This window comes from Melanaphis sacchari, unplaced genomic scaffold (genome assembly GCF_002803265.2).
Source record: "Melanaphis sacchari strain LSU unplaced genomic scaffold, SCAv2.0 Contig23_pilon_pilon, whole genome shotgun sequence".
NCBI classification, from domain to species: Eukaryota; Metazoa; Arthropoda; class Insecta; order Hemiptera; family Aphididae; genus Melanaphis; species Melanaphis sacchari.
The window spans coordinates 322,967-341,588 of record NW_020271114.1 but is presented as its reverse complement, the minus strand read 5'-3'; the positions used below and the strand labels follow the sequence as shown (position 1 = coordinate 341,588).

Sequence of the window (18,622 nt, the reverse complement as noted above, 5' to 3'; positions counted from 1 at the left end):
ACGCACTAAACATATGAAAATATTTACCTGCTGTTCCCATATTAAGTATACTGATTTCTCCAAAATATGACCCTGCTCGAAGTACTGCTAAAACCGACTTACCATCGTCGGTGACCACTTGTAATTTCCCTCTACTGACTATATACATTTCTTTGCCAACTTCCCCTGAAATTAATTGTAATTTAATCAATCCAATGTCAAAAATAACACTTAAATATTTCAATTGATTGCAAATGTTGGTAAATACCTTTTCTACATATATAATCCCCTGGAGAAAACAACACGGGTCTTAATTTCAGCACCAGTTCACAAAGGAATCCTGCTTCCGTGTTTTGAAATATTTCTACCCTTTTCAGTGTATCCAAGTGTACATTTATAGCGATCTCAGCTTTTAGTTTATCTATAAAAACGATAATATTATATATTATCATTAATTTTATTAAATTAATATACTAAAATTTAATTATAAAAATAAAAAATTAAGGCATGACTATTGTATGTATAAGTTATTTTATTGAGATTATAATTACGATAGATTTAACGATAATAAATATTATCGTTTCCTCAAGCCGTTCCCTTTCTTATTATTAAAAGATTGTTTATAAGGTTACTCAATGTTGTATATTATAATATTAAAACAGTTTGTATATTGTATTCTAAAAGTTATAACAAAACGTGATGTTAATTTCTCACACCTTGTGAATTTTAATTAAAAACAAAACAATGTATTTAATAACTACCCGGTAAACAGCTAATGGCTTTTTCTTCGTCTGAACATTTTTGCGTTAACCAGAGGTAGTCAAACCATTTAATCACTTTGGTCTGCAAGTGATTCGGTACTCTTCTCATTCGCATGTAAGTTTTAACACCATCCAATTTTGCTAAAAAAACAACAATTTTTATCAGAATATATAATTGAAAAATAAAAATATGCTTTTACGATTATGCAAGTTATATTTAAATTTGTTTTTGACTGATTTATCTATTTAATAATATTATTATATTATCGTACACTTTACACAATGAGCTGATTTAGCTGCATTTTGATAATTATTACGACAAAATAAAGCTACCCTAGTCTAATATTAATAAAATGTAATATAGTAAAGTATACAAGAATATAATCAATAAACATAAGCGGAATGCATCAAGTAGGTAAAGACATATAATTGTTTGTAATTTTTGTTTACTTTAAGCACCATTAATGCAGGGATACGAGCATCATGCTTGACAACTAATTGGGTATTATATCATATGTCTAATATATGAATAGTTCATACACGAGACAAGAGAAGATAAATAATATAGTATGTATGACATTGTTTGTATATATCTATAATTATTGACATATACATTTGCATTCAAAATATTATTTTACATATAATAATGATTAAAATTTTCCTGTTGTATATAAAAAAAAAAAGTATTGCAAAATAAAAACCGTCATCCAATTTAGTTAAATAGGTACTTTCTATAATTTTTAGGAAAATTATTTAATATATGTAAAATATAATATTTAACAATATACATTAAACATCTAGTAGTCTATCTATATTTTTATATGTTTAGTGTTCTATTAAATTTAGAAAAAAATATAACTAAATAAATTTTTTTAGTAAATTAGGGACAAACAAAGTGTTTTATTAACAGCAAACATTTTTTATTTTGAGAAAAATCATTTTTTTAAAATTTTTTTACAGATCAATATCAATAAATAAAAAAATAAAAAAATATTTAGTTTAATAACAACATTGTTTTGTTTAAAGTTAATATTAAATAAAAATTTAGGTAGCTTAAAAATAAAAACATGTTTGTTGTTACATTTTATGTGTGTAAAATAAGAAAAACTACTATACAGTATGAGAATCATTTATAATTTTCATTTTCAAAAATTAAAATATCTTAAAAATTAATTATTTTAGAAATGATTAGTGTTTACGATTAAAACAGTATATTAAATTTGTAGGTAAATTAGTTTTTTAGAAATCATTAGTATGACGTATTTTAAGAGTAAAATAACATAATAAATATGTATGTTTATAGACCGTATTTCAACTGTTGACCAAATATAAAAAGTAGAACATATTAATCATCCAGAATATAGACAAATTTGACATCTATAGATAAAATGAAAAGCATAAAACCATTAGTCAAATAAATAATGAGGTTTTGAAGTGCTTATTAAACCGAATAAATAAGATAAATTCTCTAAAAGCATATTATTGTTTATTTTTGGAACACAAGACAACGCAAAATAAAAAATTAACTGAAAATCATATTCAACCAGCTGGTCATATATTTTAGTGATTTAGAAATAAGTGAAATTGACAATTTTATTCAACATAAGGTGTGTAACATTATTAAAGTAAAGTCTAGATAGCAAACACTATGAAAACAATATAACGAGTAGATAGGTAGAATATTGGACGACAGATCGAAAGAAATACGTTTAAAAATAATAATTTAATAGTTTTGTAAACATTACATGTCTTTACTTACATTGAGCAGTACCATCTGCAAAATAAAATTACAGTCGTATTAATGATTAAAAAAACAAAAAAATAATTGATTTAGTTGTAACAATAAAATTGTGATAAAAATATAACTTATATTTTTCTTTACATTCTATGAGTTGAGTTTTAGATGAAAATCTATTCACTTACATTTATTGAATAAGGTAACTACACCATTCTTAAAATATTTATTTTACTGTTGTTTAAACACAAATAACTTACTTTCTTAAAATTTTACTTATTTTTTATAGACCATAGTAAATAACTATTATACTTTAATATATACCTATAAAATATATTTGAATTTGTGTTTTATAAAACAGATTTTTAAATTTAATATAATTTTCATTTATTTAATACATTATGCACCTGTAGATGCTAAAATATTGTCATTATATTTATTTAATGATATGAATGATTTGATCATTCATACACTTATAGAGTTGATCATTATATAAGAATAGTTATTAGCTCAAAATTTTTGAAAATTTTAAAATCATACATTGACATAAACATTTTAACATTTTTCTAATATCTGCTTACAAATGTAATATTTTTGTTTAATTAAATGAGCTGTAAGAAATTATAAATTCTCTGGGCTCAGAATAATTGTTTCAATTAAATCTCCGAAACGTGATACCTAATAATAACACAAAAGCATTTGACGTTCACACATCTACATTATTTTAACTCTTTAAATAATAGTTGTTGCAATAGCAAAGCTAACGAATATTAGGGATAACACGATTATTAACGATGTTCTTACTTCTTACTCTAAATTCGCTAGGTGGTTGTGTACACGCATATAGTAGTATTTTAAATTGCAAACGTGTGTTTATAAAAAAATAAGAAACCAGAGGGGGATAAAAAGAAACAAAATACAAACACAAAATCAATAAACTCTGCTGTAAAGGTTTACCTTAATTCAAAATCATGCTGCGTGCGAAATGTTTCTTACCGCCACCGACGCCACGAATAACTATAAACTCTGTCGTCACACGAGCGACTTAATCTAGTTTTATTATGTATATTGTAGTAAACTATAAATATATATATATATATATATAAGCACCGGGTGCACGCACGGATTAAAATTAAGATTTATAGCTGCTTCTGCAGTTAGAGCCGTTGCCTTTGCTTGCACGACCGAATCGTCTCGTACTATGGTTTCTGAATACGATGCGCTTGGAATAATATAATATTATTGTATCTTCCAATAATAACGATGTAATATAATAATTATAGTAGCCTCTGGAGTACGTTTGAAATTTGAATTTTAGTTAATCCACCTTTTAGTCACTGTCAAATGCACATTTCACATCCAAACTATATGATGGTCACAAAAACTTACATAGTTAGTAAAATAGGAATACGAGTAGGTAGTAATTTTATTTTTATGAATTCTAGGCACAGCGTTATGGTTAGAAACAATAAAATTGATAAGCAAATTTTTATCTGACCATTTTTTCCCATTTTCAAAATAACAAATTGTTAGAATATAAAACAGTTTTATTTATGTTTATTACAGCTTGGCAAATAGTTAAGCAACACAGCCAATGTGTTAATCTAGATTTTGATTTTGGTTTATACACTAAAAAATATTTGACATTTTTGCCAATTTTTAAATTTTTTTACGAATAACTTCTTTAAATATTGTTCTTTAGACACATCAAAAATTAATGTTCAAGAAAAATACAAGAACTGTTAAATACAACCTACACGATAATCACTAGTTAACATCCCTACGCTAGATATTAAAATAATAGTAAAATAGCCCAGGTATATATTGTAATATAATCACAAAGACTTTTATTCTAGAGTCTAGAATATACGTGAGTATACGTCTATGTAGAAGTTTGCTAGTCTGTGTATAATCATAAGAATATTCATAATAATCGATAACTGATAAACAATTTGAAACGTATGTTTTAATTCATTAAACTTAATTAGAGTTACAAGATTGTCGACATAGTTAAAAGTCTTTTTTCTGTTAATAAAACTTCATTATACAATAATAAAACCATTGAGGCTATTGGTCCCTAAAATTATTATAAATTTCTATTAAATTAATAAATTATAATATTTGAAAGAGAAAATACATAGTCTTAGTCCAAAAAAATGTTTAGAAAAAAAGTAGAGACTAATCTTTTTTGAGGTGAAAAATGAATAGTGAGTGAAGAAAAACGGTTTCTAATTTTTGTTAAAAAAAAAGTCCTGCAATAAAAGTATACAAATTATTCTTAACAGCAGATAAAAAAAAAAAAAAAGTGAAAATTAAATTAAATAAAAACATAATATGGCATAATCCAGAACTTACAAAAAAAGAAGAAACAATAATGAACCATCTATGAATCTCACAGTTACCTGATGACGAAACAAGAAAAATTCACATGTGTATTATGTACTGATAGGCAGATCGAATACACTATCAACACATTATTTCTTTATCATAGAGTTCTGTAAAAATGAGAAAACAAGAAAAAATATTAATATCCTTCAACAAACTTGACAAACACTAGACCCGGACCTTCAATCCAACAGTAATATGTACTTAGAAGTTCTTAAAAAAACTGAATATTATGTTTATGTATAATATAAAAAAAAACAAAAAAAGTTTTACTAAAATAAATGTGTACTAATGGCTACAGTTACCGACGTATTTTCTAGATCGGTTAAAAAGATTATAACATTATTTTATATTGTTTTACATAACGTATGACTGCTTGTGTCGTGTAATAATACATCTATTGTTTATACATCGTCACGAGTATTACTTGTTTTCATGATTTAGGTAGTTATAAATGTAAGAAATTTAAGTTAAAAAAAGTATGTGTTTACTCACATATTTATGCTCATATCAAAGAATAAAATAACTTAATTCATCAGCTACGAAGACTTAATCGTTTTAAATTGCTGATAGCCGTTCTGTATAACTGAAACCTAGCTGTAACTAGTTGAGAATATTAAGCGTGACTTAATGTGATGTGATCAGAATGTTTTTGTTTTTTATAACTTTATAAAAATATTGAATTCAATCACGTTGATTTAGAATAAAAAAAAAAAAGGAAAAATATTTTTTTACGATATTAATATGTATGTTTTTATTTTTATCAGTATGATGTACACTTTACCTAAATATATAAGGTGTTAAAGTCGGTACTAAATATAATATGTAAAATAAATTTCAGTTGTAGGTATATACTGTTGCGTATGTTTGTTTTTAAAACTATATATTTATATTTTATTTAATTAATTGTGATATGCAGTTTATTAATTTAACTGAAATTTAAAGTCTGGGTAGATAAATAATTTCTTGAAAATTGAAAAAAAACAGTTTTGATTTAATAATCAATAATAAATACATATGAATGTATAAAATTAAAAAATTATGAATGATAATATTATATCAACATTATGAATTGGTTGTTTAGAATTATATAAGCATTGATAAATATATACATTATATCACTAAAGGATAATATTGCGCCTACGCAATATTTTGATTGAGAGTAACACAAAGCGTATTTAATTCATTTTATTTATAATAATTTAAGATTTATATTCAATAGAATACGTTTTATTCAAAGAAATATATTTACCAACTAAATAATATTATTATTTATGTGAGCTAAGTTACTTTTTGCAATCTTCACTTGTTTTAAGTCTAAGTGGTAATTTTTCAACTGATAAATTAATTATTAGAGATAAAATTAAAGGTCCTTACATATTATTTTGTTTTCTACATATTATTACAACTAATGTAAGATATTAAGCATGAAGTGTGTGCGTAAGTTATATATTGTTATTAATATATATTCACGGTTTTAAATAAAATAAACATTTGTGTTCACGTCACCGTTTTGCAATTGAAAATATGAACAATTTTATCGTAAATATAATAAAACGAGTGTTTATAGTTTTTATAATTCTTTAAGCGTTTCATTTGGAAGAAAAAATCATTTTATGATCAGTGTGCTTGAAAATACGAAAATGATTAAAAGCTCTTGGAAACCCTTTTGCGGACCATTAAGCCTCAACTTTTATAATGCGTTCTTGTGACGACGATCATTACTTAGCCTAACATTAATGGGCTTTAATATAGAAAACTTATCGTTTTTTTGAGCTGAGTATCTATACTTCGTAATGAGAATTAATCATACATATTTAATTTTTAGTTTTATCATATTTATTGATGAAATTTACATTTTTAATAAAAATGAAAGGTTTTATTTGTTTTTTAAGACGATAAATAACCTATTTTTTTGTAATCAATAAGTATTAAGAAAAAAGTACAAAATTATTTTATTTTTAACGGTTAAATTATTACAATATTTGTTTTAATTTTGTAAAGGTATATAATGTATATAAGTGTAGAGTGCTTACATTGAGTTCATTATTGTATAAATTTAAATAACTGATCTTTTAGACAGACTTATATTTTGTTAATCATAAGATATAAATTACTACTATGAACTTATAGTAAGGTCTAATTAGGTATTTAAATTGACCAAGATGTATAAACGTAATATTTTAAGTAAAATGTAAAACTGATTTGATTAAATCATTAGGGATTAAAATTAAAATTAAAATGATCTAAATATTTTAAATAATCACAAAACTTCTCGTAATATTTTAATGTGTATAAATATAATATTATATATTACATTTTATTTTTTGAAATCTGTTAAGTATTTTATTTTTATTTTTTACAAGTGCTTATGACAAGGTGCATAACTTTTTTTAAAATGTTTTATGCATAATTTTTGGTCCAAAGTACAGATTTAAGATTTAAATTTATGAGGTACATAATATAAATAGTTTATATTTAGGTTCTATGATTTTGGTGTATATATGTAGATTTGATACTTAATATTAGATTTAAGCCAAAAGTACCAGTGGCATATTTAAGAGAGGTTATAGGTTAGATAATCACTTAATTAAGGGAATTGGTTTTGATATGTATTTTTAATAATATCTAATATCATTAATTTGTCAAGGTACCATTAAATAAATTAAAAAATCAATATTTTTCAGTTAAAATGTTCAAGAAATATTCAAAAAGTTGACCAATGTTAAGTGTAAATATGCTACTGATATATATTTGTACTGTAAAAGATTGAGTAATTTATTATTTTTTACTGTTTTCGTCTTACCTTGGAATTCTTTACGACCCGCGCTCACGCTCACCACTATACTTGCTACGTGACCGAGAACGGTGGCGAACAGTAGAAGACCGAATAGCAACTGGCATATTACGAACGCGTACTCGCCATTGCTTCTGGGTTTAGGCAAGTCACCAATGGTGGTTAACGCCAGCGTGCACCAGTAGTAGCTTTGGAGGTATCGCTTAACCGTATCCGTTTCCTCAGTATCCGAGTCTGTGTATACCCAATTTTTACTGCCGAACCCGTTGTTTTTATAGATTATGTGGTAAAGACATCCGTTCCAGTGAAATATCACCAACAAGTAGTGGATGAGGCTGCCGGATCGGATGAGGTTCGGATAATTGGTATGTCGTTCGGTCCGGTCCATGAACGCCCAAAACCGGTAGATCTTCACTATCCGAAATGATCGGAGAATGGAGTTGAACCCTATGGACAGATATAGGAAGTCTAACGGCAATAGACACAGACAGTCTATGTAGAACGTAGTCGAGTTCATGTAGTGGTTGCGCAGTTTGGCGGCATCTGTCTGCAGTACACCGTCCTCCAGATAACCCGTGCGAAAGTGAAATAATATGTCTATCACATAAAGCAGATCACATATATAATCCAAACAAAACCAAACCACGATTGTGTTACCTGTGAAAAAACGTTTGTATATTCATTTTTATTATTATTGTTTTTATAGGAATACATGCAGTACTTATGGTATCATATGCTATTATGACTACAACAGAAGTACATTTGATATTAAAAGAGCGGCGGAACAGATTACTGTCATCTGTATCACGCAGTCCCGTTATACATGAAATGTTTATAATATATCAAATGTACTTATGAATTGGAAATTAAGGTTATTCTGTATAATGACTTTGTGTCAAATTAAATTGATGGTTCAATTAAATTCGAAGTCACTAGAAATAATTTGGCACAAGATGTAATCCATAATGAACAGATAAATAGTTAGATCTTTTTACATTTGAAAGTGTTGAGTTCAATGACAAATTAAAATTCAAGTGGTATTATTAGTTTAAAAAAGATTGGAATTATTATATATTTTAAGTTAAATTTTTCTTGACAAGTTACATAATTGAACGGGTGAGTCATAATACAATTAAAATACAAATGAGATACTAATGGTTTCCGAATTGTTCATCAATATAACATATTATATTATATTTATTTTATCAAACATAAACTAAAATCAAATAATATAATTTAAAAATTTATCGAAACAAAAAGTAAAATGTTTATTGATATATTATTACATTATGTAGTGACACTGGTTGTATTTAATCTAATATAAATATAAATGTAGTAATATGGTAGGTTTTTTATTAATTCATAATAGTTGATATTTAAAAAAAAAGTGAGCATTGTGTTTGTATTTTACTTTTTGATTTCAGATGTTAGAACCAGACATAATATTATAAAAAGTATAATATTATCTTATTGGTTATTAATTTAGATTGATATGTGATTGTAGTTGTGCATTTTCGATTTCCTATAGAGATATTTTTTGAATTAAGTTATGAATTAGGTAAGCCATCTTCTGATTCATTTGTAAGTTTTAAGTTCATTTTCATAAATTAGGTAATGGTGGTTTTTGGGCCTCAGAAAAAATAATTTAAGTCTTACTCAGTTTAAAATTAAGCTTTGTGTATCAGTGTTAGCAATTTTCAACAAAATATTCTTATTTGCGTAAAATTTATTGAACAGGCAAATATTTTATGGCTATTACCAATCTACGTATTGTATTCGTGTACTCATTCAAACGTCGATTCCATATATTATATTTTTGGAACACGACTTCATCGGGTATTTGAGTAGTTTAATATAGATATTTTTTTCTTGGTTAAACTTGTTCAATACGGCGAAATTTGTTTGAATCGGGTTAGATAGCTTAATCTTGACCTGTTAATTAAATATTTCTCATTGAACAAAGACTTACGGTTTATTTCGCTGAACGCGAACCGATAGATGATCACCCAGAAGTTGTAGAGGAACGCCATGGACACAACCATATTCCAGTAGTAGCAGAGCTGTCCGGCAGGGTCAAACACAAACGACCATCGTATGCCCTTGACTCGATCGGACGTCCGGTCTCTGTACTGCCGGGGGCCACCGTTCTTTTGCCGGCCGCCGTCGAAACAGATAGAACCGCGAGCGTTGTTGTATGATGCCCTACCAGTTGTGGTGCTGCCACCGCCGCCGCCTTTTGACGCTGTCGCCGCAGTCGCGCTTGAAGCACTTCCGCTTCCGGCGTTACCCCCATCACCGCCTCCGCTACCACCGTCACCTACCCCAGCACTGGGGCCATCAAAGTTGACCCGGCTTGGACGGTGTTGTCCGGAGGACGATTTTCCGCCCGCCTTAGCCGCTATGTCCGAATCCGAGCTGGCTATGCCACCCGGCAGACAACTGCTAGTCTGATTTGTGTAAACTGGCGTCAACGAGTCTCGAGAGTGGGAGAAACAGGTCTGCATACATATAACGGGTTAATAATTAAAACAAATTTTATATTATCTCATCTCTAAACGTGAAAAGGGACAAAATAAATGAACGTGGCTGTCTAAACGTGATATCATTTAAATGCAATTAATTGGCTAATTGGACATAATGTCATTTAGAGACAACTGATAGGATGTTAAAAAAAGCTACACCGGACCTTACTGAAATTTAAAAAGTAAAAAAAAATATGCTATTAATAAGTATAAATTTGTACCACCATTTTTAAAACTTTCATGACCCATATTTTCAACCTATTTATTAAAATATAATAGTCCATAAGGAGTAACGGTATGTGAAATATTTATATTTAATATACATACTTTGTTTTATATAGTATATATTATAATACATATACGCTAATTATAAATAATGTATTTCATTTAAACAACTTTTCGAATCGTCGTATCAACATGAATTTATTTATACCTGCGATTAACATAAAATTTTATTTTCCAAATCACTGGCCATAAGCACATTTATTAATTTTACTATTAGAATATTAAGCTTAAATATAAAAGTATTATCACACCCAGTCACATCAATATAAAAAATGAGCAATATTTAATTTTTATATATTCATTAGCAATTACTTTATTAGTTAGATTTATCATATCAAAAATTAATATAATATAATATTAATAAATGTTATAGTATACAATATACTCGTAATTATTTACAATTACATTTTATAAATAAATCTCTGAATATAATGAATTATTATGTTTTAATTATTGATCAATGTGTTAAATAAGAACCACGAAGCTCTATGCATATGTCCTATTTGTCTTCCCTTAGTGTACAAATTATTTAATATTTTAGTGTTCATAACCGTATATTTGGAAAACCTTTTTAGACTACTCGTTTCTTCTTTTCAAGACCATGTGATTTAATTTAGTATTAATATGTGTCTATTTATTTAAATAATGTTGATCTATTTAGTTTTATTTTTTTTACGTTTGATAGCTGAAAGTGACTATTTTAGATTAAATACATTTCTCCTTTAAAAGAATGTGAACTAATTTTTGTTATCCGAACAAAATGATCAAAGACAAACCAATTTACTTCTTTCGTAGATTCAAAAAGTTTGATAAAGCGTGATCACTTCTCAAAGTGCGTTGGTTCCGATGTCAGTATTCTTACTAATTTTACTGATACAAAGAGAATAGCAAAGAGTAAGTAATTTTTTTCTTGTAGTAATAATTTAGAAAATGTTGTCTTAATTCTACATTTAATGACAAAAACTGTAATTATATACTTCAAAGTTTCATAAAAGAAAACGGGAAGATAGCGTTATTTTTTAAATTAATTATTAAATATATTATGCCAACGCATTTAATATTTTTTTAGTATTTGGATTTTCACTGTGTAGTAAAATATTAATATATAATAGGCAAAAGTATTACGAAATACTGATACATAATTGAATTCCAGCATAGTGGTTTACATTTCTCTTTATAACCTTTTATTATTAAATATTAATAATTAGTGTACTCAATATTTGAAATGGAATATGTGTAAAATTAACCTTAATGGTATAATGTTTAAATACAATATTACTCAACATGGGAACATGGTCAGATTATTCACCAAGTTTAAACTTTCGATACATTAAATTCTCATTTAAAAATGATTATATGCTGCCTACAGGTATTTAGATGTGTGTATACCTATTATTTTCGCATAAATAAAAATTACTCAGTTATAATTAAATCAAAGGGCAATAACAGTACCTATGAAAAATGTCAATATTTTATTTATCCTATTTAAATTAAATGGTCAAATAAAGTAAGAAGCATGATATTTAATTTTTACTAAGAATAAAAATTGCTTTACTATTGTAGATCTAATATGGTTTGATATAATAAAATGATTACAATATATTGAACCGTAAAAAATAAATTATTTTAGTAGATGTATGTTAAATTCACGTTAGAGTTGATTCGCATTTGATATTTTTGTTAAGTAATTTATCTTTTCTAATACAAATGTCATGACACGAAAATAACTGTATTGAAAAAATAAATAATAACGCGTCTATGTTTTTATTTGAGTGGTCAACAAGAATAGTAGTGGTTAATGGTATCCAGACAGTGAATTCACAGGGAAAATTTATTTTAACTCCCCACACAACTCATTCTAGAAGTTATCCGGGCACGTACATACGGCATAGTTTTCCGTTGTGGTGGAAAACGTGGTCTAGTAACTTATAAAATACATCTATTGTTCTCTTTTTCCTCTATAAAATGAAGATTTCTGGATTAGATTCGATCTAATCACTAACACTATAGTCTTTGGTCAAATACGGCTCCACTGTGAATAAAACAATATTGTTTTTAAGTAGGTATTAAATAAACACAAATCGTTTATTTATTTAAAATTGTGCGATTTTTAATTCCATAAAATTTAAAGTAAGATCAAAAGCATTCAAACATTTCAAAAACGATATTAAAAATATATAAGCTATGGCTTATTAATACGTATTATAATATGGTTTAATTTTGTTATTAATTGAGATTAAAATCGATTATGACGTAATGATATTAACTTATAATTTATTAGTTAGTTTAAATTTGTAATTTATAAGTTATAAATCACAAATATTAGAAAATGTTCTATTTAATGTTAACATAATAAATAATCTAAATGGTATTTTACATTCTTCTTTTTTTTTGTTTTTAAATAATTTTTTTTATCATTAAGTTTTGTTTTAGAATTCAATAATATATTTATATAGAAAATTCATTGCGAACTATCTAACACGTTACCAGATTGGTCGATAAACAAAATACAAATTTAATTTTAAAAACATTTTTTCATTAATTATATTAAATCTTTATTTATTAATCAATTATTATAAAACTCAAAATTTAAATAAATAGTGCGAATTTTCATCAGTCTCTATGTATCAATATTTTAAGTCGTTGGCTTTAGAGTTATAATTGATTATTGAAAAAAGAATAAACTATAAAAAGTAATAAACTGACCTGAGGTGGTTTTCGGTTTACGCCGAATCTACATCCTACCAAGTCGAGTAAGCTTTGTCGGCCAGCAGAAAGCCTAAGAGATTCGACACTGGACTTAGTACCGAATCTTACTGGACTTCCAGTATCTAATCTTGTGCCAGATATACTTAGTCGTTCACCAATTCGCCCTGTGCTGGTGATTGTTCCTGAAAAATTGAATAACCAATTTTAAAAAATTACATAAAGTGCAAGTCTCATTAAATTATTATTTTTTAAGTTGAAAATCAAAAAAAAATAAAATATCAATATTATCATTACATTCAAATAATTATTCATTAAAAAATTCCAAGAAATTAATTTTCTACCTATCAGTTAACTTAATAATTTATTTTATACATTTAAGTCATTGTACATTACACTTTCAAAGTAGTGTTACAAAACAAACACCAATATTTCATTTTTAATAATATACTTTATACTAAATTATTTTGTACAACGTTTTAGAAACTTTAAAATTATTTATCAATTTATATTATGTATAAAAAAAGGAAATTCATTGAAAAAATTGTATTTATTTCAAAGAAAAATGGAAAGGATTCATATTTATTGCCAGTCGTTTTGACGGTCTAGAAAAACAAACGGATATGGTTTATGACCGTAACGTTTTGGTCCCTTCCGGCCAAACATTATTATTTGCGCTTTTTGCTATTTATCATACTTTTTTTTTTTTTAACTTTGATCCTATGTTGTTTTTTCCATTCATCCTAGTTTGTAATGTGATTTTTTGTTGTAGTAAAGGCGGTGGAAAGAGAATTGTATAACAAATAATGTAAAAAAGGAAATTGATCTAAAACAGAAATGAAAAATGCATAAGTCTTGTTTTAAACCAAAGGTTTCATAAATACTGAGTTCATTATCAGTACTGAAAAATTAAATTTTGAAGAATATGTAGCCCGGGAACATGTATTAGCTGTCGGCTGCATAGACAGTTGTGAGTTTATCTGGTGATTGTAATGTAAGTAGAAAATTTGAATTCGACCAAAAATTGTTGTATATTGAACAAAGGAACGAAAGTGACAGATAGACATGAATATTTTTATGTTATATTATAATTATATTATTTTTAGTATTTTTTTTAATTGAGTAGATTAAATTTTTTACATTAAAATTAATAACTTATAAGTTAATGTAGGGGTCAGATTTATATGTAAATATATATTTTTACTGTGACTTGATAAATAAATTTAGATAAATGATAAATTCGTTTTAAGGGATTTTCAATAAAATAAACTATATTTTATTTTACATATTTTTACATATTTTGCCATAAGTACATGTTTTTACATATTTCTCAATAATTCCATTTTTTCTACATATTTCGACAATTTGTTTATTTATGATTTATTAATAGCTATCAAATGTATTCTCTGCAATGGACGTTCTCCTAAATTTTCATTGAATGTAGAACTTACTTTTTCAGACATAGTCAAAATGCAATACTGTTCAATAAAATTAGTAGAAGTCGAAGGATTATTTAGTTGTTATAAAGCAGTTTTACCAAATCGAAGGTCTTATGAATTTGAAAATTTAAAAATGCTTATGATCATAAATATAATCAAGATAATTAATTTTTTTCATTTTTTTTTTTAGTTTTTTTTTATTTATATTTTTTTCATTTTCTTAATGATTTTACTATTTAAAATATAATTTGTTTCATTAGTAACTCATATGAATATATTAAATAATTAAATATTAATAAATAAATCATATTAGTAAAATATGTATTTTGAGTGTTTTAGCATATATTTATGTACATATTTTGGTAGTATAAATACATATTTTGGTTTCATAAATACATATAATTCCTAGCCCTATTAATATATAATAGCTTACCATAGTATAGTATGTATAATGTATATTTATGGTAAATACATTGAAATCAATATTCATTTTTAAAAAATATTATCATATTTAAAAATAATAAATTATAATAAGTGAATATACATAATAATTATAATCTGTGAGCGGAAGGTCTCTGTTTATACGATTGACATTTTTTGAATTATGTATCAAAAACAAGTTAAAAGTTTGCATGATTTTCAACGAAGAAAAATTTGAATTCTTGCTGGTTTAAATCATTATGGATACTAAGAAAGTCAAAAAATACATTGGTTATTATTTTTTACTGGTTTTTTAGATGTATTAATAAAGTGTAATTTTGAGTTATACATAGATCGAAAATCTAATAACTAATAACTTATTGATTATAATACTAATATGCTTATTAGTAATAAGCAATTGGTATTAAAAAAAAAGTTAAGTTAAATAACCTTGAAATTTAAAATAATTTACCATTAAATTGATGGGTCACTATTATACGTTTAGTACTATTATTATTATTATTTTTAAAACGTTGTGGGTTTAATTTGAGATTTAAATACATGTTTAAATTAAAGTAATAGAACTAGAGACAATGAACACTTTATCAAAATTGTAAGTCACTGTAGTTGTTTATTAATTTGCATTAAGGAAGGGCAAATGGAAAGAAGCCTTCTTAGCTATATTTTCTGCGGCAGGTTGGAATTACTGAGATTGATAGTCGGCCCAAGTATATCTTTGCATTTTAGCCTTTAGGACATTTACAAACTGCCAAAAGAATTATGCAGAAAATGCAAGAGATATCAAAGTCCCTACGCAACCCTCTGCCAACAAAATCCTTACATATAAAGAGAAAATCCGTTACGGTTAACAGAATGAGAAACCGTTGCCAAACCGATGTACTGCATAAGATAACACGCTTTAAATGTGTTCAAGTACATAGCAATAAGAAGAATACTCTTTAATGAGTTACAGTAAAGTCTCGCTCGCTCATTTAGAAAAGCAACTCTGAAGATTATATCTAATAACAAAATGTACTCAAATGTATTTGATTTTATACTTACATGTATTAACGTAAATAAAATTTTAATGGGTTGATAAAATAAATATTTTACAATTTTTTAATTGATTATAAGAGCTATTTATTTTATTTTGTGTTTTTTTTTTTCAGGAGATATTTTTTAGGAAGATTGAAAGCTTCGAAAGTTTTATATCAAAGTATTCTATAATGTATAGAGTAAAATGTAAGTTAAACATTTTTTAATTTTTAGTTTTAAATAAATAATTAATTATTATAAAATTTGTACATTTAAAATCAGTAATTTATTTAATTATTGTGTTTTTATTTTAAATTTCAAAGTTTAATAAAATAATAACATTTTTCTATTTTTAAAACTTTGATTATAATATAGACTAGAAGGAACATATTATAAAAACATTCGTATTTATTATTTGAAAAAAATATGATATCTTGATACTAATCTAAATATAGACGGTAACATTAATCCATTAAATCAAATAGGTTTGGTTTTATTCTTATTGTAAAATCATAATTAAATTAAAAGGTACTATAAATGCGTTTGAATAAATATATTATGACAATTTCTCTATTATTTTGGTTTTGAGTTTAATGTAAATATTCATCATTTGTGAATTGTTTTTTACATCTTAAAATTAATTGCGATAAATAATATTGAAATATTATTGCGTTTGGTTATTTAAACAATATTTTCACCCATTTCGACGACAACGATAGATTTTTATTTTACTGTTCATATAACGTACGTATTTCGTATTCATAAAATATTCATTTATTGTCCTTTTTTGTGCATAATATCATATTTTCAATATCGTGAACAAAAAGAATACAATTGGTGATCGAAATAAATTTAATTATAGTAGTGGGTGATAGGTTGGCAGTGGTACAATTTATAAAGATATCTACTACATCAGGCCGTGGGGCAAGTATTGAGTAAGAAAGTGATTCACAAATCATGTCATCACTCGTTTAGGAGAGTGCGATCGAGAAAAAATATGGATTACAGATTTTCGTTTAATAATAGTAGTATCTAATATTCTAATAACAATAACTCGACATCACCGTCCAAACTCCAAAATATACAACTTAGGTACTGATATCAGGTATGATTTCATATTGGTATGTGTATTGTCAATATCATTATCATCATAATTATTATAATCGTTGCTTTCGTCGGCGGATGGCAAAATAATATTATATGCACTGTGCAGATTAGACAATTTCAACTTGATAATAATCTACCTACTAGTTTATCACATATAATTAGAGCGAAGTATTAACCAGCTGTAAGAAGTTTTTTGATTGCGGATATTCTTCATAAATGATTTTTATTATTAAAAATAATGTTCATATTTTATTCAGTCGTAATATTCCATTTATTGGTTGTTTATATAATTTTTTTTTATGTGGCGTATTGGATTGGTGTTTAGCATATACAATATACATAAATCTTATATCGTTTGAATCTATCATTCTGTTACTAAACGCTATTAGATATGGTTGTTTGTTCTAATTAATAAATGCAGATGTTATAGTTTTGGTAGAACCGGCGGCGATTCTGAAGATAAAGAAAAATATAGTAGTTTTGAATACTACTGATAGATCGATTGGGATACTCAGTTTTAGGAGTTGGCATCTGGTCATATTGTTGGACGAAATCGAATTCCAGTGGGAAAAGTGCGGTTGAGCTACCGAAATGGTCACCGCAGTGTTACCGGAGTTAGATTGTGTTACGTTGTTGTCTACGAAAGAGATGACGACGGTAATTTCTTACGTAAACATCGATTTATATGCGCTCGCTGAAACCACAATAATTGTAATCCTAGGACAGGATAGGGCGTACTTGGAAATTCCGTGGTTCGGGAAAGATACAATGGTCTATTTTTTGGATACTGACGCAAATCTGGCTGATTATTCGGTGGATTTAGATTTGGAATTTAAGCCCATAAATATGAACGCATGAGAAATGTCCTATATTTATGTGTGTAATGAATCAATGATATCATTCGTATTTATGTGAGTTTATATATTCTGGGAGGAAGAGAGAAAGTGAACGTATTATAATTATCTAGTGTTATTTTTTGACAAGTTCTTAAAACTAAACACAATTAATATTTCGGAGGGAAAAATTGGCAGATATAGAATTGAGAAAATTTAGCTTTTATTTTTTGATAATAATTTCATGATAAGAGATATTTGTTGTCTATCTTTTTATGCAAAACACAATGGTTGTGAATATTTTAAACTTATTTCTGTGATTAAACAGAGTTTATAATAGTAATAATATTTTTAAATTGTAAATTGTATATTTTCCTATTCCGAAATTTACTTATCTATTAATATTATACTTTAAAATGACGTATTAAATTGGTTTTATGGATTTATAATATTTATTTGTCTATATTCTATACCATTTGAATATAATGTAAATCATGTAAATCATCTCCAATCACTACGTTGTTGACACAATTTACGAGTACATCAAACAAACAATAACAATATAATACTTATTAATTTCTTTTGACATACAATTTGTTGTTATGGCTCTAAATGATT

General features: G+C 26.1%; 1 protein-coding gene across 2 annotated transcripts in view; it reads right to left on the bottom strand.

The window, feature by feature from the left end:
• Positions 1–18,622, bottom strand: part of LOC112594573 (cyclic nucleotide-gated cation channel alpha-3) — a 104,244-nt gene that overhangs the window by 1,923 nt on the left and 83,699 nt on the right. The window contains exons 3-9 of one of the 2 annotated variants that reach the window (XM_025339419.1): positions 13,171–13,355; positions 9,627–10,155; positions 7,667–8,314; positions 2,500–2,514; positions 741–881; positions 248–400; positions 28–165 (exon numbers count right to left, since the gene is read on the bottom strand). In XM_025339419.1, coding sequence (XP_025195204.1) covers positions 28–165; positions 248–400; positions 741–881; positions 2,500–2,514; positions 7,667–8,314; positions 9,627–10,155; positions 13,171–13,355 — 1,809 coding nt within the window. The remainder of the gene's footprint in view (positions 1–27; positions 166–247; positions 401–740; positions 882–2,499; positions 2,515–7,666; positions 8,315–9,626; positions 10,156–13,170; positions 13,356–18,622) is intronic. The other variant, XM_025339420.1, reaches the window with a different exon arrangement.